Source organism: Lampetra fluviatilis, chromosome 49 (assembly GCF_964198595.1).
Source record: "Lampetra fluviatilis chromosome 49, kcLamFluv1.1, whole genome shotgun sequence".
Classification (NCBI taxonomy): Eukaryota; Metazoa; Chordata; class Hyperoartia; order Petromyzontiformes; family Petromyzontidae; genus Lampetra; species Lampetra fluviatilis.
This window is the reverse complement of record NC_136323.1, coordinates 10,028,172-10,052,247: the sequence shown is the minus strand read 5'-3', so window position 1 is coordinate 10,052,247 and position 24,076 is coordinate 10,028,172. Positions and strand designations below refer to the sequence as shown.

The 24,076-nt window shown below is 47.3% G+C and overlaps 1 protein-coding gene across 1 annotated transcript in view; it reads right to left on the bottom strand.

The window, feature by feature from the left end:
• The window catches only part of TMEM141 (transmembrane protein 141), a 45,351-nt gene extending 22,182 nt beyond the window's left edge, over window positions 1–23,169 (bottom strand). The window contains exons 1-3 of the mRNA XM_078877812.1: window positions 22,951–23,169; window positions 17,752–17,818; window positions 11,284–11,367 (exon numbers count right to left, since the gene is read on the bottom strand). Of these exons, the coding sequence (XP_078733938.1) occupies window positions 11,284–11,367; window positions 17,752–17,818; window positions 22,951–23,004 (205 nt within the window). The 5' untranslated portion in view covers window positions 23,005–23,169. The remainder of the gene's footprint in view (window positions 1–11,283; window positions 11,368–17,751; window positions 17,819–22,950) is intronic.
• Window positions 23,170–24,076: the final 907 nt, after the last annotated feature.

Sequence of the window (24,076 nt, the reverse complement as noted above, 5' to 3'; positions counted from 1 at the left end):
CCTCTGTTGATATGTAAACTCCTTTGTCAAGGCTCTCTCCTCCTCTGACCCAGCTTAAAAATATGCTGCCAAGCTTAGCAATGTTCATTAGGACACTGTTTTTCCGACAGCCCTGTTCTTCACCTGAGGACGGCTGCTTGCAGGACTGAATGAACACCCTAACCTTCGCCTAAAACACAGCTTTATTATTTGGCGCTATGTCTTTTTAGTTACATTGTATTTACTTTAGTTTCATATATGTTTACCTCACATTTCATTTTCTTAGACTTCTCGGCCTCAGGAATGTAGGACAGCTGAATTGCTTGCTTTTTAAATCCTTTATATTACGTTCACTTGCTTGCTTGCTTGCGCACTTACGACCGTGCAAATCTTTCGGTCGTTTTTTAACCCACTTCCCGTGATCCAATCGAGCTGACATTTTGCACACAGACTCGTTGTGCGTGACAATTTATTTTCGTGAAAAATGTTTTCCAAAATTTTACACTTTTTAGTAAAAAATAAATTATATTTAATTACCAATTGCTTAATGGTGGCAGGCAATCATATGACCCATAGGTGGCAGCCATCTCAAGCCAGAGGACGAGGACTCTAGCCGCCACGCATATAAAGGATTTATAGTGAAAAACTTTGTTTTTACGGGTTAATTTTCTGCTCACTAGAACAAGCCCTCCCACAGTGCAATGTGTCAGCAACATTTTATTTTACTTTCAATATATTCGTTTATTTAGTAGTAACACATGTTGATTATTCAAGGGTCTATCTGTTACTCAATACTCCTTAGGTAACTATTCACATGCCAATTTAAAAGGTCATGACAATTTTTTTATTCATTTAATTCTCCTTAGGCACTGTGGTGCAAAGTGCAGTCTCCAACTATAATCCACACTCTGGCCTCTCTATGTACTATGAAGGAGGGCCAATGCCCGAAACGTCACCTATTATATTGTTCCTTTAACGGCCATAATGATATTGACAAATGCGTTCAGTTTTTTTTTGCAGTACCGAATAGCCCCGTTAAACAACCCCCCATTTAAAGGTGCAGGCTTAAAAGCAATGGCAATAATGAATGGAGGGGAGGTAGTATGAACGGGAATGGTGGACAGTGAGCGAGGGTATGCGCTGGAGTGAGAGAAGCGGCGGTGGGCGCTGGGCGTGGAGAGGGCGGCCACGGGGATTGGTGCTGACGCAAGAAGGACATGGGGACGGGCACTGACACAAGAGGGATGGCCACGGGGATGGGCGCTGCCACAAAAGAGGCGGCCACGGGGAAGGGCGCTGTCAAAAGAGGGGTGGCCACGGGAACGGGCACTGTCACATGAGGGCATGCGGGACAGTGAAGCCGAGAGGCGGGGGGTGGAGGTTGGTACACTAGGTTAGTTAACAGTGCAAATTATAGACACTATTACTGTAAGGTGTGCTGAGCTATATAGCTCTTTTTTTAGAAGCGACCTAGCTGTTCTGCCTCACGGCAGGGGTTTTGCCTCACGGCATATGGGGGGGGAGGGGGGGCGTATGTACACAGGAATTTCCTGTTTTTGATGCTAATTTTGGTCATGTGACCAGGAAGTTGCGATTTAAGATTCCCGCTCAACCACGCGGGCGTCGGCCATTACACACATAATTCAAGATGGCGGCACACATCGCGTCCCAGTGAAGCCAGCCGCAATTGTCCATTGTGGACTTTAAAAAGCATTGTCTGTAAGTTCGTTTATGTTCTTATAATATTGGCCATACTGTTATAATGTTAGAATGACCGTTATAATGATGTAAATGCCTTTATAATGCTGTTAAATTGTTATGATAAATACGAGGCCTAGTTAACAACGAAGCCTGCAACTTTCCTTATTGTGAATGTTACTGGTAATTTAATAAGTCGAGTCAAACTTGTACCCAAGTAACTATATTGCGATCCTGAGAGCAAGGATGACAAAATATCTCATCCACAATTTAGTGTTATGTGTAATACTGTACATTTGGGGTGCAGTGTGATGAATACACGATGTGCATTTATGTAACATAGCAGCTTATACTCTTGTATAGTTATTCAGTGGTAATGTAGGGGCCTGGTCCATCCAGGATCTATTGTTTAGAAACATGTTATCTAAGACAATGTTATGATGCTGTGGTGTTCATTCATTGTGTTGGTGTTTCCGGGTATTAACAGATGCTGTATCTGTGCTGTTTTCTTACCAGTTTTACCTCGTTAAATTCAATAAATGACGTTTGGAGTCGGACGTTCATCCTGGCTCTGAGGGTTTATTGGGCGCGAGGTTAACTACTCAGCTAGCGGTGCAACGCAGCACACAGCGAGGCAGAGACAGTAAAAAGACACTCTTCTTGAAGCTCCCAGTCAGCCTGCAGAAAGCAAGGAGCTCTCAAGCAGTCAGCCTGCAGCAAGCAAGGAGCTCTCGGGCAACTGGCTCTGCAACAAGTCTACATTAGATATTGTGGTGCAAGCATCACAGCATGGAAAGCCATAATTCAGCAGGGAGAGATGCTGAAGAAAGTGATCTAAGCAATCCAGGACTTCCCATCCTGCCTCAAGAGGACCAAGGGAGTTCAAGGCCCCAAAGAGAGGTCAGGCTGACACAGCGGGCATTGGAAAGCTATGATGCTGAGAAGCAAGACCTTGATGCCAGGATACAAAGGGCATGGGACCAGGTTGTAGCAGATATATCTGAAGCTTCAAACGCCTCAGACACAGTGGCCTCAATTCAGCGGGCCATCCAGCGTGTGAAGGTGAGCAGCTCAAGCTACAAGCTGCTGGCAAATAAATATTTCTCCCTCCTGATGAAGGTGAAAACAGATGAGGGCATTGAGGGAGTGTGCACGCAAGAGCACTTCCTTGAACTGCTCGATGATAATGTGCAGGCAGTGATACAAGATGCAATGGACCGTGTGGAGGGCTTAAGAGAGACACGATCTCAGCACTCTGTCTCATCCATGTCCACCACAAGATCTAAAGGCTCAGCACACTCACATATATCATCTACTAGTATAGCAGCAGCTCAGGCACGTGCAGCAGCAGAAGCAGCAAGAGCCTGTATCGCCTACATGGCTGAAGAGGAAGCCATGCTAATTGAAAAGGCCCGCATACAAGACAAAGCAAGCATAGCAACTGCTGCCGCACGGAAGAAAGCAGAGCAAGAGAGCATACTAGCAACTGCTACCGCACGAGAGCAAGAGAGTATATTAGTGGCTACTGCCACACGGAAGAAAATTGAGCTGGATGCTAAGTTAAGCACCCTACAACTCAAAAAGGAAGCAGCTGCTGCAAGGGCCCAGGCAGAGGTGCTCGAAGCAGCAGCCAACCTGGATAAGGAAGAGAATTGGAGTGAGTTTGGCACTCAGATACCTGTCAAGGACCGTGATCAACTCACCAGAAAAAATATTTTAGACTGGTCTGAACAATGCATCAATGCTCCTCCACCAAACGATACTGAACAAAGGGTGGACGTTCAGGCATTGCCATCTCCACACCGAATGAACATGAATGCTGTCTACGGGAATGGTGGAAATGCATATCCTGCCCTGGCAGTTAGTCGCCGACTCAGCGTTGCACACGAGGAGTCAGACGTGGATGCATCAGGTCAGACCCACATTCCAGACAGTCACATAAAGGGATGAAACCAACGTGATCGAAACCCTTTGGGCCCACAGTCCAACGCCATCGCAAATGACGGCATGCAAGGCAATACAACCAATAATGCCACCTCACAAGTGCCAGTATGGACACACCCTGGATCAGCAGGACTAGGCGACATTGCTAGGTACCTGGCTCACCGCGAACTAAACAACACAGGACTCGTTAAGTTTGATGACCACTCTGAGAACTATCGAGCCTGGATATCTACCTTCAGGAATGTAATCCGAAATGCAGACATCTCTGCAAGTGAAGAACTCGACCTGTTAGTGAAATGGTTAGGAAATGAATCTACAGAGTACGCAAAGAGGATCCGGTCAGCAAACATTGACGACCCCGCCTCAAGCCTGCATGCGGTGTGGGAGAGGCTCGAGGAGTGCTATGGTAGCCCAGAAACTATTGAGAAGGCTCTCTTCAAGAAGTTGCAGAACTTTCCAAAAATCTCTGGTAGGGACAATAAAAGGTTACGAGAGCTTGGAGATCTTTTGATGGAGCTTGAATCAGCCCAGGTTGACCCCTAGTTACCAGGTCTCATTTTCTTGAATACCTACCATGGCGTGAACCCCATCGTAGAGAAATTGCCATTTGACGTGCAGGAAAAATGGAGAACAGCGGGTTCAAGATACAAGTCAGAGCATCAGGTTGCATTCCCCCCATTCTCTTTTTTCTCAAAGTTTATCCGCAACCTGGCTAAGACCAGAAATGACCCGAGTTTCATGTTTGGCACCACGGGGATTTCCAGTCCAGATCTCCCAAAAATGGAAAGAGCAATGGCGAAACGAGGAACAGCGAGAGTGCTAATTTCCGTAAACAAGACTGAGGTCTCTCCTACGAAATTCGCAAACTCCATCCAGGCAACCACCACAAAGAAAAAGATAGAGGATCCAGAGAAGCAATGCCCATTGCATGATAAACCCCACTCCCTCCAGAAATGCCGTGAGTTCAGGAGGAAGCCATTGGAAGAGCGGAAGAACATTCTGAAAGAATTTGAAGTGTGCTTTAAATGCTGTGCTTCTACAAACCACCTTGCAAGGAATTGCAAGGCAGATATCAAGTGCGAGGAATGTGGCAGCGACAAATACGCAACTGCTCTGCACACATTTTACTCGAAACCCAGTGGCACTAAGGCTTCCGATCCCAAAGCAGAGCACGGTGGGGAGCAAGGCGAGACCGCCGCACTCACTTCCTCAATCACAACCAAATGCACAGAAGTCTGCGGAGAAGGCTTCAAAGGAAGATCTTGCTCAAAGATATGCCTCGTCCGAGTGTATCCCAAAGAACATCCTGAAAGGGCAGTAAGGATGTACGCCATAATGGACGACCAGAGCAACAAGTCTTTGGCAAGGTCAGAGTTCTTTGATCAGCTAAGCGTTAGTGGGAATTCCTTTCCATACACGCTCAGAACATGCTCAGGACTGATGGAGACAGCGGGAAGAAGAGCGAGCGGCCTCATGGTGGAAACCATGGATAGCACCATGAAGCTAGCCCTTCCTACGGTGACAGAGTGCAATGAGATACCGGACGACAGGAGTGAGATTTCCATGCCCGAAGTCGCATGTCACCACCCACACCTGAAACCCATAGCAGAATTCATCCCGCCATTGGATCACGTGGCACAGATTTTACTTCTGCTTGGCAGGGACATGCTGAGAGTCCAGAAGGTTCGTGATCAACGCAACGGACCTCACGACGCTCCCTACGCCCAGAGACTTGACCTAGGATGGGTCATCGTAGGTGATGTTTGTCTCGATGGAACACACAAACCAGACCACATTAGCACATTCAGAACGAGTGTACTCACGAATGGACGTACGTCGCTCTTCAAACCGTGCCCCAACCACTTTACGCTGAAAGAGAAATTCGACGATAGAAGTCAAGGCTGTATCATGCAGGCCGACGAAGAAACCTCTATGCTGAAAGATGATGTTGGACATACGGTGTTCGTGACAACGAAGGACGACGACAAACCTGCTCCATCGCTAGAGGATAAAGAATTCTTGAAAATAATGGACAGAGAGTTCTTCCAAGATGAGTCAAACAGTTGGGTTGCCCCTCTGCCATTTCGTAATACCAGATGCCGGCTACCCAACAATAGAGAGCAAGCCCTCTCACGGCTCAACTCACTGCGCCGCACCTTGGACAAGAGACCAGAGATGAAGAATCATTTTGTGTCCTTCATGAAAAACATATTTGACAGCGGTCACGCTGAAGCAGCTCCTCCTCTAGAAGAAGGACAGGAATGCTGGTACTTACCAATCTTTAGCGTGTATCACCCAAAGAAGCCGGATCAGATCAGAGTGGTGTTCGATTCCAGTGCTCAATTTAAGGGCATTTCCTTGAACAACGTAATGCTCACCGGACCGGACTTGAACAACAGTCTCCTAGGGTTACTCACCCGTTTCAGAAAGGAGTCAATCGCCGTAACAGCCGACATTCAACAAATGTTCCACTGTTTCATTGTCCGAGAAGATGACAGAAATTACCTCAGGTTTCTGTGGTACCGCAATAACAACGTCGATTATCGAATTGTTGAATACAGAATGAAGGTGCATGTCTTCGGCAACAGCCCATCCCCAGTGGTAGCCACCTATGGACTTAGGAGGACCGCGCAGGCAGGAGAAGGGGAATTTGGGAAAGACGCCAAGCGATTTGTAGAGCGAGATTTCTACGTTGACGATGCACTTAAATCAATGCCCACGGCCTCAGAAGCCATCGATCTGCTCCAAAGGACGCAAGGAATGTTAGCAACTGAGACTTCACAAGATAGCGTCCAGCAGCGCAGAAGTGATAAAAGCGTTTCCTTCAGACGATCGTTCAAAAGACTTGAAAGACTTGGACCTTAACGTCAATACACCACCAATCCAACGCTGCCTTGGACTGAGTTGGGACCTGAAAGCGGATACGTTCACGTTCTGAGTATCAATTGGAGAGAAACCTTACACGCGACGTGGCATCTTGTCGATGGTAAACAGCCTGTACGATCCACTAGGATTTGTAGCGCCGGTCACCATTCAAGGCCGTTGGATACTCAGAGACCTTTGTGCTGATACACAAGACTGCGATAGCCCGTTGCCGGAGGAACGGCGACAAGAATGGGAAACTTGGAGAAATTCCTTAGAGGCACTTGAGCAGCTGCAGATTCCACGTTCCTACACGCCCACATCCCTTTCCGTAACCCAACGGAAGGAGTTACATGTGTTTGCAGATGCTTCTATGATGACCGTAGCAGCCGTAGCTTACCTAAAAACCACAAGCGCAGAATAGATCCAGCATGTTGGGTTCATATTGGGCAAAGCCAAACTGGCCCCACAACCGGAACATACCATCCCAAGGCTCGAGCTGTGTGGAGCCGTTCTTGCTACAGAGGTGGTCGGAACTGATCTTAGACGAATTGGACGTCAAACTGGACGCGGTCAAGTTCTACACAGACAGTAAGGTCGTACTAGGCTACATAAACAACTAAACCAGAAGGTTCTACACCTACATCAGCAACCAGGTGGAACGCATCAGGAGATCGACGCAGCCGGAGCAATGGAATTATGTTCCAACTGACCAGAATCCACCAGATCTCGTAACTAGGTCTGTCCCTGCATTTCTGCTGAAGCAAACAATCTGGCCGACGGGTCCAGCGTTCCTCTTACGACGTGACGGTGGCCCATGTACTACCAAAGAGACCTTTGGACTCATAGAGCCCGAATCAGATAAGGAGATTCGTCATCAAGTGACAACTTTCGTAACAAATGTGCGACCAAGAAGTTCACCGAGTCCACACCATTTTGAACATTTCTCGAAATGGACAACGCTCGTGGGAGCGATAGCACATCTAATACATATCGCAGACTGCTTCCATCGCCCGATGAGAGACACCACTGGTAGCTGCAATGGATGGCATCACTGCACAGTGCCACGCACTGAAGACGAGCTTTCCAGAGCAAGGAAATCAATCTTCCGCTGTGTGCAACAGGCAGCTTATGCAAGTGAGATCAAGGCCATCAACAAGGGAGAAGGCCTTCCTAGGGTCAGCACCCTCAGAAAGCTAAACCCCAGAATGGACAAAGACGACTTGCTCAGGATCCGTGGTCGGCTAGGGAATGCAAAATTAGATGAGAATGAACGAAACCCCATCATAATCCCAAGCCAGAGCCACATCGCAATTTTACTTGTGCGCCACTACCACGAGAAGGTAAAGCACCAAGGTCGGCACTTTACAGAAGGAGCAATCCGATCTGCAGGGCTGTGGATCGTTGGAGCAAAGAGGTGCATCGCAAGCACAATCCACAAGTTTATCAGGTGTCGCAAGCTACGTGGAAAACAGGAAGAACAGAAAATGGCAGACCTCCCAGCTGATCGACTCAGTGTGGAACCTCCCTTCACCTCTGTAGAGATCGACGTGTTCAGACCATGGACAGTCATCTCCTGCCGCACCAGAGGAGGGCTCGCGAACAGCAAACGTTGGGCAGTGCTGTTCACCTGTATGAGTACACGATTAGTGCACATCTAAGTCATCGAGTCCATGGACTCTTCGATCTTTATAAATGCACTCTGGAGATTATTCGCCATCAGAGGGCCAGCCAAGCAACTCCGTTCTGATTGTGGAACCAATTTCACTGGAGCATGTAAAGAGCTTAAGATCAATACGGAGAATGTCGAAGATGATTCTGTCAGGAAATACCTTTGTGACCAAGGCTGTAAATGGATCTTCAATCCTCCTCACTCTTCGCATATGGGTGGAGCCTGGGAACGCATGATCGGGATTGCTCGACGCATTCTCGACTCCATGCTATGTGATGTCGGGTCCACGCGGCTCTCTCACGAGGTCTTGACCACTCTTATGGCCGAGGTCTCAGCCATAATTAATTCAAGACCCCTGATCCCAGTCTCAACCGACCCGGAGTCACCATTCATCTTGACTCCTGCTACACTTCTTACCCAGAAGACAGACGTGCTCACAGCACTTACCGAGGAGGCCAGCACTGCAGACCTCTACAGACGTCAATGGAGACAAGTGCAGAGCTTTGCGAACATGTTCTGGCATCGCTGGAAAAACAAGTACCTTGAGACACTCCAAGTGCGCAACAAGTGGCAGTCTAACAGACCAGACATCCAAGAAGGCGACCTCGTCCTACTGAAGGACAACCAAGCCAAACGGAATGAGTGGCCAATGGGCCGTATCCTCAAGTCGATTCCAAGCGCCGATGGAAAAGTTAGAAAAGTCTAGGTTATGATTGCGAAGCAAGGTGTCGCAAGAACTTTGGTCAGGCCCATAGTCGAGACAGTACTACTTCTCTCTCGCAAAGATATGGATAAATAAGTTGACCCGTTGAAGTTGTTATGCATTTGTTTAGATAGGAAATAAATGGTGGCATATCTTAGATACCAGACGGGGAGTGTTCTGCCTCACGGCAGGGGTTTTGCCTCACGGCAGATGGGGGGGGGGGCGTATGTACACAGGAATTTCCTGTTTTTGATGCTAATTTTGGTCACGTGACCAGGAAGTTGCGATTTAAGATTCCCGCTCAACCACGCGGGTGTCGGCCATTACACACATAATTCAAGATGGCGGCACACATCACGTTCCAGTGAAGCCAGCCGCAATTGTCCATTATGGGACTTTAAGAAGCATTGTCTGTAAGTTCGTTTATGTTCTTATAATATTGGCCATACTGTTATAATGTTAGAATGACCGTTATAATGATGTAAATGCCTTTATAATGCTGTTAAATTGTTATGATAAATACGAGGCCTAGTTAACAACGAAGCCTGTAACTTTCCTTATTGTGAATGTTACTTGTAATTTAATAAGTCGAGTCAAATTTGTACCCAAGTAACTATATTGCGATCCTGAGAGCAAGGATGACAAAATATCTCATCCAGAATTTAGTGTTATGTGTAATACTGTACATTTGGGGTGCAGTGTGATGAATACACGATGTGCCTTTATGTAACACAGCAGCTTATGCTCTTGTATAGTTATTCAGTGGTAATGTAGGGGCCTGGTCCATCCAGGATCTATTGTTTAGAAACATGTTATCTAAGACAATGTTATGATGCTGTGGTGTTCATTCATTGTGTTGGTGTTTCCGGGTATTAACAGATGCTGTATCTGTGCTGTTTTCTTACCAGTTTTACCTCGTTAAATTCAATCAATGACGTTTGGAGTCGGACGTTCATCCTGGCTCTGAGGGTTTATTGGACGCGAGGTTAACTACTCAGCTAGCGGTGCAACGCAGCGCACAGCGAGGCAGAGACACTAGCTATCACGAAAGATTTCTCAAGAAGTGGGTTATCATCACGTGGATATTTACAGCAGCCAAATACTCTAAACGCTTGATGTTTATTCTTAATGTAGAGGGAAAAACTGGAGGACCTGGAGAAAAATCTACGTGACCATGCAAACTCCAAATATACAGGTGTCAGGGTCGGAATCGAACCCACAACCTCTTGTATACCAGGCGAGGTAGTTAACATCTCGCCACACACATCACGTATAGTTAGCGTTATCACATTTAGATATATTTAAGTGATTTCGGAAAACGGTTGTGAATTGCGTTTGAGATACGCGCGTGTGTAAATAAAGTCCAGACTGTGATTCGACGACTGGAACTCGATCATTACACCACCAGTCTGGGTTTGACCCAAGCAGTCTGGGAATTAGTGTGTGTGTGTCGGGTGGCAATAATCGATTTGCACTCAAATCTGGTACTGGTATTGTTAGAAACTTTGTTGTACGTGTGGGTTACATTCTTGAAATTGCTCGCAATTGTAAAATTCGCAAATGCAGAAACATTGTTCCAATAGGAGAAATGGGTTTTCGATCTAGGTACGAGTGAACATAGGTGGGAAATGGTAAATATTTAGCAAAACAATGACGACAATAAATCCATAATACATTATAAAGAGCAATGTGTTTTTTTTTTATTTCCTTTGAGGATGGTGATTTGACAATGATTGAGGTGTTTGTAATTCCAAGGATTTCAGGTGGATGACTCCTTGGGAGATGCAGGTGTTTGCTAGCAACGCACAGTTGTTATCATTTAACACTCTGGAGAGCACTCGCCAATCTTTTTCATGAACCTCACAGTCGATTTATTTATACCAAAATGTATAAAGTAAAAATGCACAAAAGCGAGATCAGAGCGGGATTACTGCGAGACTTGAGGACTAAGCGGACAGCCGAGAGGACGTGCCAGATTTTTGCAGACCATTTCAAACGTAACAACACTCTGCACGCACCTCCCCGGTGTCGGTGGTCTAACACGACATAGTATCATCAGGAATACCAGAGTCTGGCACGCTTGCGAATAAAGAATGAGCCTACATTTAGCAACTCGCACATAGTGAGGGTTTACTATGCAATGTCATTTTTTTTATATAGAGCTCGTGCTAATTGAAAGATAAGAGCAGGTTTTGTGGCCACCTTACTTCCTGATTTCCCACTCCCAAGCTGTGGATGGTCTCAAATATGTCTATTGTGGTTAAGAGGGTGAGAAGGTAAGGGCTGAAAAGCTGGACAAATGTGAAGCATCCTACTCTGGTGCAGTTGTAGTTCCATTTTGTTACAATGCTGTGCTGTAACATAGCCCAACGCATAGCCGTCCTGTGTGCTGTGATGAATAATGCAGTGGCTGTGTGTCACATACACACGGAAGTTAAGATGTTCCACTGGAAGCCGTAGGGCAGGCGCTTTTTCAGCAGGCTCTGTAGAAAAACCATCGCCGGGGTGCCTACACATAACAATAATAATGCTTTCAGTTTAACACGTAGCAGGTTTTCACAACAAATATCCATAAGAGGTATTTTGGGTTATGTCGCGTAAATATAAATGCATGTCGTTAATTCTAGATTTGAAGCTTTCGTGACTGCAAGGATTCATATTCTTAGGTTTTTTCGGTAAAGTCACGTAGGTAAAATTTTTAAATTAATAAAAGTAAAATAAAAATAAAATAAAAATCATGACGTTTCAGAGGCAACAAAAGCTTCCGTCTTCAGGTGGAACTGTCACAGCATGATAGCTGTATCAAGTGAGAGAAATTCCAAGAACACAGTATTTGTATATATACTGGTTGAGGGTGGGAGGAGCCAAGGTAGGCCCTGAATATTATTTTTGTGAGGTTCGGTGCGGCTGAAGCACGCTGTTAGGAATGAGCCTTTGTTGTGTAAACTAGGTGCGGATGATGTAAAGGTGCATGTTAAAGGGACTGAGCCTTTTTGTTATGTAGAGATGATGTGGCTGAAATCGCTGCCAGGAAATGAGTCTTTGTTGTGTAGAATGGTTGACTGAGCCTATTATTATGTAGAGGTGGTGCGCTTAAATCGCTGCCAGGAAATTAGTCTTTGTTGTGTAGAATGGTTGACTGAGCCTATTGTCATGTAGAGGTGGTGCGGCTGAAATCGCTGCATTCCTGACATGCACCTTTACATCATCCGCACCTAGTTTACACAACAAAGGCTCATTCCTAACAGCGTGCTTCAGCCGCACCGAACCTCACAAAAATAATATTCAGGGCCTACCTTGGCTCCTCCCACCCTCAACCAGTATACAGTATATACAAATACTGTGTTCTTGGAATTTCTCTCATTTGATACAGCTATCGTGCTGTGACAGTTCCACCTGAAGACGGAAGCTTGTGTTGCCTCTGAAACGTCGTGATTTTCATTTTATTTTACTTTTATTAATTTTAATTTTTTACCTACGTGACTTTACCGAAAAAACCTAAGAATATGCATGCCATTAAACCCGCAACCACCTGACACAGCCAATTAGTAAGGTTTGTCACATAAACAAAACATGCCAATTCGTTACTAGTTCAGCACACCGGTGTGTTGAAGAGTAAACCCACAACGTTAACAATTCAACTACGACGTTTCCATGGTAATTACCACCAGCCTCATCAGGCGACAGCCAGAGTTATGGAGAAATCCTCCAGTTTTGGTCTTTATTAATACTTTCATTTTAGAGAGTGTCATTCATGCAAATAGCATCCCATAACGCTGTACATTAATTATATATCAGGACGAAATCTCATATACAGCCGCGACCAAGCAAATGAAAACCCTACTACTACCAAGCAAATTCTAAAATGAATAAACAAATGAAGAAATGGCACCAAAACAAAAGAAACACAAACAACAAAAGAAGTTATCACAACAAAGATATTAGTCCATTAGGTCTACACATCCCAGACCACAATCCCAACTTCCTTCTGTAATAGGCACAAACCAAGCATGAACTAAGCAATGGATTTCTGCAACTTTTGTGTGCAAAATTTCCTTGCGGTCAGCACTCTGGCCATAGGGTAAGTACGAGACAGTTGGAATTGTCAAACAATACCTGGTAACCATTTTCAGAATCAGTTACCAATTCTGAAAGTCAGGAACTGGAAATTTAATCCAGCGGAATATTCGTAATGCGATGAATGACACGTGCGAATATACAAAGGGTACAGCGGCATGACTCGAGATAAATAATGTGGGTAAATAAAAGGTCAAATTGCAGCCATACAATAGCTTATGCCACTGCTGCAAGAAGGGCCTCCACTAGAAGGAGCTTGAGAGGGTACTTGGCCTACTCTTCCACACTGACGAGCCGTGTTGGAAAGCGGTGTGAGTACCAACACTTTACCCTACCACACGCGACCTGCCGATCAACTAACTGCAGTGTATCCATTTATGTTGCTGGATGGAAATTGGTGGGGGGATTTAAGAATCTTACCCCTATATTCCAACTGCCTCGCTGGGAGATAGAACCTCTGGATGGCAAGTCCAGTTATGGTTATTGATGGAGACATCTTTATACGTGCGGCAAACTGGTTACCGGTTTTGTAGCGTATTGTTTACGTGTTGCTGCTAATAAAACATAACTTTCCACAATCCTACGTCGAGACTTTCAGCTTCCTGCAGTGGCCAACGGCTCGTGTGTGTGAAGGGAATTTCTGAAATGGACCGTATTATGTGCTCTTAAAGAGGCTCGAAATAGTTTTTTGAAAAAGTTCCTCACTACATAAAAGTCACGTGAGAAGGTGCAACACAAATCCCTGTAAAATACGAAGTAATAATACAGTGTTCTTTGGGTCTTTCGGTAAAGCCACGTAGATAAAAAATAATAATAAAAATAACAACAATATCATGACGTTTCGATCGCAACACAAGCAATCGTCTTCAGGATATGACGTCAGCAGGTAATGACGATTGCTTGTGTTGCGATCGAAACATCGATATATTGTTATTATTTTTTCTATCTACGTGGCTTTACCGAAAGACCCAAAGAATATGAATTCCTGCAGTCACGAAAGCTTTAAGTGAATAAATAATATAGTGGTCTCCGGTTTACGATGCCATTGATTAACGATCTGTCTTCCATAGGGTCCCATTGTTTCTATTAACGCAACATTTTCGATTAACGATATTTACAATATCACGCAGATGCCAATTTCGGCCAATCAGAGCACTCCTAAGTGGACTCAGTAGACCTAAGCCATCCATCTTCTTAGCTGAAGGTAAGACATTTTTTTACGCTCTATTTATGCACCTTGTTATGCTTTATTTCAGGCATGTCGAAAGTCCGGCCCGCGGTCAGATTTCATACGGCCCGCAGCTTCGGTCTTATAATGTGTTATTTATGGCTCGCTAGCTCTGTCAGAATAAATAAATCGTAAAACTTTAAAGATGTAATTCCTCGTTCCGCCACATGGTGGCAGCACCATTCTAATGCTCTCTGGCTCTGCATCCGTGCCGCGAACCCTTCTCGAATCATTTCTGCCATGGCGACTGCAAATAAAAAGAGAAAAGTTGACAGTGAGGGCTGCCGCTTTCAGGAGTGGTGGGAATTACAATACTTCTTCACTGGAAATCGAGGAAATTGTGTTTGTCTAATTTGTAAAGAGACGGTTGCCTTGTTTAAGGATTTCAACGTAAAGAGGCACTACGAGACTAAACATGCTACAACATACGACAAGCTAACAGGGAGTGACCACGCTGAAAAAGTAAAGCAACTTAAAGCTGCTCTGGCATTCCAACAGCGATTCTTCACGCCGGCCTGTGAGTCAAAGGAAAACATCACCAAAGCCAGCTACGAAGTGGCCATGTTAATAGCTAAACATGGCAAACCTTTTACTGAAGGTGCGTTTATCAAAGACTGTGTCATGAAAATGGTGGAGAACATTTGCCCCGAGAAGAAGCAAGAATTTATTAATGTTTGCCTGGCACGCAACACTGTGGCACGGAGAGTTGAGGACATATCGTCAGATATTCAGAGACAACTGGGGGACAGGGGAGTGGCTTTTGATTATTTCTCATTAGCCTGCGATGAAAGCACCAATGCATCTGACACTGCACAAATACTTATTTTTTTAAGAGGAGTTGATGACAACATGAACGTGACAGAGGAGCTGCTTGACCTCAAAAGCCTTAAAGGGAAAACCAGAGGAACAGATGTATTCGTTTCTGTTTGTGAAGCTGTTGATGATATGAAACTACCATGGAGTAAAGTTTCTGGGATCATTACCGATGGTGCGCTTGCCATGGCTGGTGAGCGAAGTGGATTGTCCACACTGATCTTCAATAAAGTCAGCGAAGAAGCAGGCAACGCTATTAAACTTCACTGTATCATTCACCAGAAAGCTCTCTGCGCCAAACATCTCAAATTTGAGGATGTTATGAAACCAGTGGCAAAGGCAATCAATTCTATTTGCTCTAAAGCTCTATACCACCGACAGTTTCAGCAGTTATTGCGTGACAGCCAGGCTGAATATGGTGACGTAATATATCACAACGATGTGAGGTCGCTAAGTCGGGAGTCCGCACGCCAGCGATTTTTCTCTCTCAAAGAGGAAATTGGACATTTTTTGGGTGAGAAGAGACAACCAATGGAAGAAATGTCCGATCCTGTATGGCTGGCAAATCTGGCTTTTTGGTTGACATAACGAAGCATCTGAATGCGCTGAATGTTAATCTTCAAGGGAAAGATGCAGTGGTGAGCCAGCTATATGCTCACATCAAGGCCTTTGAAACCAAACTGCAACTTTTCCAAAAACACTTGTCCCAAACAGAGCCCTGCACCGCGCACTTCCCAGCTTTGAAAGAGGTCATTGACAGTTTCCCACAGGACAACATCGGTGCGCAAATGAAGAGTTATGCAACAGCTATTGCATCACTTTATGTGGAATTTAACAAATGCTATCGGAACTTTGCAGTTATTGAAAATGACATGTTGCTTTTCTCTTCCCCCTTCTCCGTGGACCCTGATGATGCTCCTCCACAGCTGCAGCTGGAGCTCATTGAGCTGCAGTTTGACGATGAGTGCCGCGGGAAACACCAGCAGTGTTCTCTTGTTAACTTTTACCGGCAGCTGGACAAAAGCAGGTTTCCAGAAATGCGGTCATTCGCTAAGAAAATGGTGAGCTTATTCGGCTCCACATATTTGTGTGAGCAAACATTCTCAGTCATGAACTTAAACAAGAACCGATTGAGGTCAAGGATGAGTGACTCCCACTTGCGTGGCATTTTTCGCATCTCAACCACTGCCCTCAAGCCAGACCTGGTCTCTTTACTGAAATCTAGATCTCAGTATCACCCTTCTCATTAGTGTCAGCAAGTTATCTGTTCCTTGATCAATCTGAAATTGAGGGTTTTGAACGGTAACATCTGTCACTATTAACAGTGAAAAGCCTAAAGCACACTAATGCACTTGGACTTATGGCACTTGTTTTATTAAACTCTTGAATGAGATTTGGTTATAACTGTTGATGTTATGTACCTGTAGATGTGACACAAACTCTTGCTTTCTGAAAGATCTTGTAAAAGACAAGGGCAAAATTCACTTGTTTTAAAGTTTAATGATAACAGACCACTTTGCATTACTTATAACTCCAGTTTAAAATGTTCATGAGGCAAATATATTTAACTCATGTTCAATGTTATCTGACTGAATGAAAGGCAGAATTGTGTTTTTAGAGTTGAGTGGCTTACATTGTCATTTGAAAAATAAAGGTAATTGTGACAATGATAATTTTTTTATAACAGTGTGCGTTTTCACGTAACTTTTGTGGTAAAAATGTCGGAAGGAACTATTGGCCCCCGGGCATCTTCACTTTATCAAATTTGGCCCTCTTTGCAAAAGTTTGGACACCCCTGCTTTATTTATTCATTATGTATCCATGTTTTCTATTAATGCTTTAATATACTGTTATAACGTTTATTTATTTAAATTGCGTGTTTAAATATTATAAACCATGTTTTTAGGGTGGAAAAGGTCAACTTTCGATCGTCTTGGAAGAAATTAAGCCTTTAACATGTATTTCCGATATTCAATAAACAATAATTTCAATTAACGATGGTTTTTGTGGAACCAATTAATATTGTTAACTGATGGACCACTGTAATTACTATTGAAACAATGTAGTTGAGTTGAGCATCCTTAATAAATCCGTGGCATATCGGCCTTTTTCAAAGAATAAACCTCAAGCTCATTTAATCAGCCATGATTGATCCACTGCTGGGTGAAGGCCTCCCCAACCGATGACCATCTGTTATGGTCCTGCGATGTAACGATCCATCTGGCACCTGAACAAGAGCGAATTTCATCACTCCATCTCCACGGTGAACATCCTCTCGGGTGTGTTCTCTCACTCAACTGGCATTGAACCATCACGCGTCAACCACCGGCCATGCCTTCTAGAGCGTGTCCTGCCCAAGCACTTATTTACAGCATTAGTTAAAATTACATCTCTCATTTGTGTTTGTTCTACGATCCATGTGCTACTCTTTCTGTCTCTCAGTGGCCTACCCAATCTAACTTATTATTATTATTAACAAATTATTCGGTGCACAAAGCACAAACAAAAACTCAACACGTTCATCAATAACACTGTGGCTTTCAAATAATATATATAGCAGGTCAAGTTTTGGGGCAATGGCCCTGGCTTTATTTTTTGAAGAGCCAAGCACATATTAGGTGAGTCAGGCCAATTGTTCCCCATCCCTTTCTTGAGAAAGCAGACATTCTGTAATGTAATTGCCACTATATTAAATATCTGGACTGGAAGTGTCCCAAAACGACTGTGTAAATTAGCTCCAGGTGAAGAGATGGGCCACATGGCATGGGGCCTTACCCAGCACAAGCACCGCGGTCCCTTTCATCAGTGCGAACGAGGTGCAGGCAGAGTATGACTGCAGACCCTGGGTACAATAACAGTGATGACAAAAGTGATGACAAGGTTAAGAACTGCATTGTAGTCGTAGAAATGTACGTGCATATGTTGAACTTCTTTCGCGCTGTACGTAGCCAACCGTGCTAATAAGAGGTGTGGGAAGTAACAACTCCGCGCTTGCATGCTGGAAGACGGGGCTGATAAGTGCTATAGATTTTATAAGGCGCTGGGTGGGACATGGTGCATCCTGGATGGGGGGGGGGCTGATAGCCGAGGCAGACTTGGGAGTCTGGAGACCGAGGGAAAGACGAGGCCACATGGTGGGAAACGGCTAGGGTAGGTCTTGGAGATCGTGTGTCTACTGTCCAATAGGATAGGTATAAGACTAAAATCTTCTCACAGACCAGTTCATGAACCCACTTTCTGTACTGGCAGCTTGTGGCCACCTCGCAGCTCAGTGACTTCGCACATCTGTGCGATCCACCAACCTTTGCCTCCAAAGCATTGGATCACACGACGCCCAGCTCAATGGTGCTTTTTCTGCAATATTTTGCTGTCTTTTCTTGGATTTTCTGTTTGCACATAGTCACATAGTAACTTTAAGATGTTTTCTTGTTCATGTTTTTGTTTTTTGTTTGTTGCGGTTGCACCCGATTCAAGAGCCGAATGGCTCACAGGGCTATACCTAATAAATGAAACTTGAAACTAATTCCTGCCAAGGGAAGGTGAAATTTCCATAATTTATGGCTATCAATAACGATCAGGGTTCCAATTGCTCGTTTTAAGATACTTAACATACTTTTCATAGTGCTTACTATCTCTCATTCTACATTTGAACGCAGTGCATTTGTTCTTTATGTTCACAGCATTATGAAGTATCTGTGTAGGTATGTATGTTGAACTTCTTTCGCACCGTACGTAGCCAACCGTGCTAATCGGAGGTGCGGGCTCTCTCCCCTTCTGCGATCCAGTTCCCTCAAGCAAAGGAGCAAATGCATAAGTGAACAACGCGGCTCCTTCCCAAACCCTACACATAAAAAATTGAGAATATTTGTTCACACATCCCATCGGCCACACGATCATTTGGGAGTGGACAATTAAATGAGCATAGGTTCAATTGAAGCAAACTCTGGACCGGTTTCAACATGCATTGTCTCATCAGCAGAGTCAGGCTTGCTTGAACCAGTAGTGTCTTGCTTGGGTTAATAAAGCACACTCACACACTGCATAGTTCTGCTGTAGAGCAGAGAGACACATTCTCAGCATGAGTCATCACTTCCCACACGTGCTATGCTTTGTGGATGTTGCACCGCTTTAACCCAGGGATTAGAATGGAGGGTTGGTGGATCATCCGGGGATGGGAGCCCTGAGCTGCCAGTTCTAGTTTTAAACCAGTTGCTGAGCATAGGCCCAAAACATAAATTAGCCACCAACAAACGGCAGGATCAATGTTTCAATTGTATACGCGTTCAGGTTGCTTTTTTTTTTTGAAAAACATTATTATAAGAGCCTGGGAAACGAGATGGCAGGGAACTCCAGAGTGGAGCCGTACAAATGGAGAAGCAGGAAGAGAAGTCGGGGTGAGTGGAAGTCGGGGTGAGTGGAAGTCGGGGTGAGTGGGAGTGAGGGTGAGTGGAAGTGAGGGTGAGTGGGAGTGAGGGTGAGTGGGAGTGGGGGTGAGTGGAAGTGAGGGTGAGTGGGAGTGGTGGTGAGTGGGAGTGGGGGTGAGTGGGAGTGGGGGTGAGTGGGAGTGAGTGGGGGTGAGTGGAAGTGGGGGTGAGTGGGAGGGTGAGTGGGTGTGAGTGGGACTGGGGGTGATTGGAAGTCGGGGTGAGTGGGAGTGGGGGTGAGTGCAAGTGGAGGTGAGTGGAAGTGGGGTGATTGCAAGTCGGGGTGAGTGGGGGTGAGTGTAAGTGGAGGTGAGTGGAGGTGAGTGGAAGTGGGGGTGAGTGGGAGTGGGGGTGAGTGGGAGTGGGGGTGAGTGGAAGTCGGGGTGAGTGGAAGTGAGTTAGTGAGTGAGTGGGAGTGAGGGTGAGTGTGAGGGTGAGTGTAAGTGAGGTTGAGTGGAAGTGGGAGTGAGTGGAAGTGCGGGTGAGTGGGAGTGAGGGTGAGTGGGAGTGGGGTGAGTGGGGGTGAGTGGGAGTGAGGGTGAGTGGAAGTCGGGGTGAGTGGGAGTGGGGGTGAGTGCAAGTGGAGGTGAGTGGAGGTCGGGGTGAGTGGAAGTCGGGGTGAGTGGGAGTGAGTGTAAGTGGAGGTGAGTGGAGGTGAGTGGAAGTGGGGGTGAGTGGGAGTGGGGGTGAGTGGGAGTGGGGGTGAGTGGAAGTGGGGGTGAGTGGAAGTTAGTTAGTTAGTGAGTGAGTGGGAGTGAGTGGGAGTGGGGGTGAGTGGGAGTGAGGGTGAGTGGGAGTGGGGGTGAGTGGGAGTGGGGGTGAGTGGGAGTGAGGGTGAGTGGGGGTGAGTGGAAGTCGGGGTGAGTGTAAGTGGAGGTGAGTGCAAGTGGAGGTGAGTGGAAGTCGGGATGAGTGGAAGTGGGGGTGAGTGGAAGTGGGGGTGAATGGACGTGGGGGTGAGTGGAAGTGGGGGTGAGTGGAAGTCGGGGTGAGTGGAAGTCGGGGTGAGTGGAAGTCGGGGTGAGTGGAAGTGCGGGTGAGTGGAAGTGAGGGTGAGTGGAGGTGAGTGGGAGTGAGGGTGAGTGTAAGTGTGGGTGAGTGGAAGTGAGGGTGAGCAGAAGGGGGGTGAGTGGAAGTGAAGGTGAGTGGGAGTGGGGGTGAGTGGGAGTGGGGGTGAATGGAAGTGGGGGTGAGTGGAAGTGAGTTAGTGAGTGAGTGGGAGTGGGGGTGAGTGGAAGTGAGGGTGGGTGGAAGTGGGGGTGAGTGGAAGTGGGGGTGAGTGAGTGAGTGAGTGGAAGTGCGGGTGAGTGAGTGAGTGAGTGGACAACCGGGTGAGTGAGTGAGTGGCAGTGTGGGTGAGTGAGTGAGTGGCAGTGCAGGTGAGTGGAAGTGGGGGTGAGTGGGAGTGAGGGTGAGTGGAAGTGAGGGTGAGTGGGAGTGAGTGGGAGTGGGGGTGAGTGGAAGTCGGGGTGAGTGGGGGTGAGTGAAAGTGGGGGTGAGTGGGAGTGGGGGTGAGTGGGAGTGGGGGTGAGTGGGAGTGGGGGTGAGTGGGAGTGGGGGTGAGTGGAAGTCGGGGTGAGTGAAAGTGGGGGTGAGTGGAAGTGGGGGTGAGTGGAAGTCGGGGTGAGTGGGAGTGGGGGTGAGTGGGAGTGGGGGTGAGTGGAAGTCGGGGTGAGTGGGAGTGGGGGTGAGTGGAAGTGGGGGTGAGTGGAAGTGGGGGCGGGTGGACGTGAGGGTGAGTGGAAGTGGGGGTGAGTGGGAGTGGGGGTGAGTGGGAGTGAGGGTGAGTGGGGGTGAGTGGAAGTCGGGGTGAGTGGAAGTGGAGGTGAGTGCAAGTGGAGGTGAGTGGAAGTCGGGATGAGTGGAAGTGGGGGTGAGTGGAAGTGGGGGTGAATGGACATGGGGGTGAGTGGAAGTGGGGGTGAGTGGAAGTCGGGGTGAGTGGAAGTCGGGGTGAGTGGAAGTGCGGGTGAGTGGAAGTGAGGGTGAGTGGAGGTGAGTGGGAGTGAGGGTGAGTGGAAGTGTGGGTGAGTGGAAGTGAGGGTGAGCAGAAGGGGGGTGAGTGGAAGTGAAGGTGAGTGGGAGTGGGGGTGAGTGGGAGTGGGGGTGAATGGAAGTGGGGGTGAGTGGAAGTGAGTTAGTGAGTGAGTGGGAGTGGGGGTGAGTGGAAGTGAGGGTGGGTGGAAGTGGGGGTGAGTGGAAGTGGGGGTGAGTGAGTGAGTGAGTGAAAGTGCGGGTGAGTGAGTGAGTGGACATGCGGGTGAGTGAGTGAGTGGCAGTGCGGGTGAGTGAGTGAGTGAGTGGCAGTGCGGGTGAGTGGAAGTGGGGGTGAGTGGGAGTGAGTGGAAGTGAGGGTGAGTGGGAGTGAGTGGGAGTGGGGGTGAGTGGAAGTCGGGGTGAGTGGGGGTGAGTGAAAGTGGGGGTGAGTGGGAGTGGGGGTGAGTGGGAGTGGGGGTGAGTGGAAGTCGGGGTGAGTGGGGGTGAGTGAAAGTGGGGGTGAGTGGAAGTGGGGGTGAGTGGAAGTCGGGGTGAGTGGGAGTGGGGGTGAGTGGAAGTGGGGGTGAGTGGAAGTGAGGGTGAGTGGAAGTGGGGGCGGGTGGACGTGAGGGTGAGTGGAAGTGAGGGTGAGTGGAAGTGAGGGTGAGTGGGAGTGAGTGGGAGTGGAAGTGGGGGTGAGTGGAAGTGAGGGTGAGTGGAAGTGAGGGTGAGTGGAAGTGGGGGTGAGTGGGATTGGGGGTGAGTGGAAGTGAGGGTGAGTGGGGGTGAGTGGAAGTGAGGGTGAGTGGAAGTGGGGGTGAGTGGGAGTGGGGGTGAGTGGGAGTGGGGGTGAGTGGGAGTGAGGGTGAGTGGAAGTGAGGGTGAGTGGGAGTGGGGGTGAGTGGGAGTAGGGGTGAGTGGAAGTGAGGGTGAGTGGAATTGAGGGTGAGTGAGTGGAAGTGGGGGTGAGTGAGTGGAAGCGCGGGTGAGTGAGTGGACGTGCGGGTGAATGAATGAGTGGCAGTGCGGGTGAGTGAGTGGAAGCGCGGGTGAGTGAGTGGACGTGCGGGTGAGTGAGTGGCAGTGCGGGTGAGTGAGTGAGTGAGTGGCAGTGCGGGTGAGTGAGTGAGTGAGTGGACGTGCGGGTGAGTGAGTGGAAGTGGGGGTGAGTGAGTGGAAGTGGGGGTGAGTGAGTGGAAGTGGGGGTGAGTGAGTGGACGTGGAAGTGAGTGAGTGGACGTGGAAGTGAGTGAGTGGCAGTGCGGGTGAGTGTGTGAGTGGAAATGCGAGTGAGCAGTTAGCGCGCTGCGCTACGAACCTGGGGTGATCACTTCTCGTGAGTACGACTGTAAGCGAACGCCAGAGGCTCACGGAGAACCAACATAGCAGCGAATAACCAACGAACGGTCGTAGCAGTGGTATTAGTTGTTATTATTACTACGAAACAACAAATACTACTACCGCGACAGTGGGCGGGAAGTCGCTATATCCATGCACCTCCCAGAGCCGTTCGCAGACCTGCAGGCAGGGGTATAGGGACTTCCCGCCCGGCGCGCATCAGTTTGGCCCTTACCGGGTGCCTTCCCGCGACGGAGTCGTCCACTCGAGCCAGCCCGATGCTCACCATCGCTCAGTGACGACGGTAGCGAGTGAAGTTGTCACCTGCGCCGCCACGAGCACTGTCGGTACTGTTGTCGGTACTGCCTTGGGGAGTGTGAGACGCGCACGCAGCTCCAATCACTCGCACGGTCGCTGCCGGCAGCCGTGACGGGAGAGATGGAGGCACGTGGGAGGCGCGGAGACGATGCCAACACGGAGGAGTTTCCTCCAAACTTCGGAGGCAGAGTTCAGAGAAAGCAAATACTGTACCAAATGTTGTGTTTAAAGTCGAGGTGGAATTCGATGATATACGAAATTCTCTGTCGCAAGATGTCCAGTTGGGGCACGGGGTCAGGAAGTTACAAGAACAAACAATTGTGTATGGCAATACTGAACCTGTACGTTCAGGAGCCAAATGTCAATGTTTGAGGTCTGCTCGCTACGAAAAGGCTCCGGGAAGAGAGTTAGTAGAATGTTGTTGTTCCTCCTCCATCGAATTAGCGCAGATTACAGTGGACTTACATTATTTGGGCACCAGTGGCGAGATGTTAATTACCACGCCTGGTATACAGGAGGTCGTGAGTTCAATCTCGAACCTGACACCTGCTGCATATTTGGAGTTTGCGTGTCTCTCTCCCCGTGGTCGCGTGGATTTGTTTCCTTCCACGTTTAAAATCAACGCGCGTTTAGAGTATTTGGCTGCTGTACATTTCCACATGATAAGCCACTTCGTTGAGCTATCAAATGTGATGGCCAGGTCGCTTCTGAAAATAACTATATAGCTCAGTGGGCCTTACCTAGTAAAAGAAAAATAGTTTAGTTTAAGTTTAAACTCTGACATTTCACTGACAGTACAAGAGAGTGATAAACCTCGTAGCTGTCATTTACCCAGAGCTTTCACTCTGATATATACAGGTCCCCATACCTCGATCTGTGCGACATCTCCTTCATTCCAGCTATCGCGGAGGCCATCATCCACCGCCTTCATGACACCTCGTCTCAATGACTGAAAACGCCATCCTCTACGGCCGCCTCTCCAGAGAGATGCAGACTCCAAAGGAGTTTAAACGTTTTATTTTTACATTAACAACAACAACCTC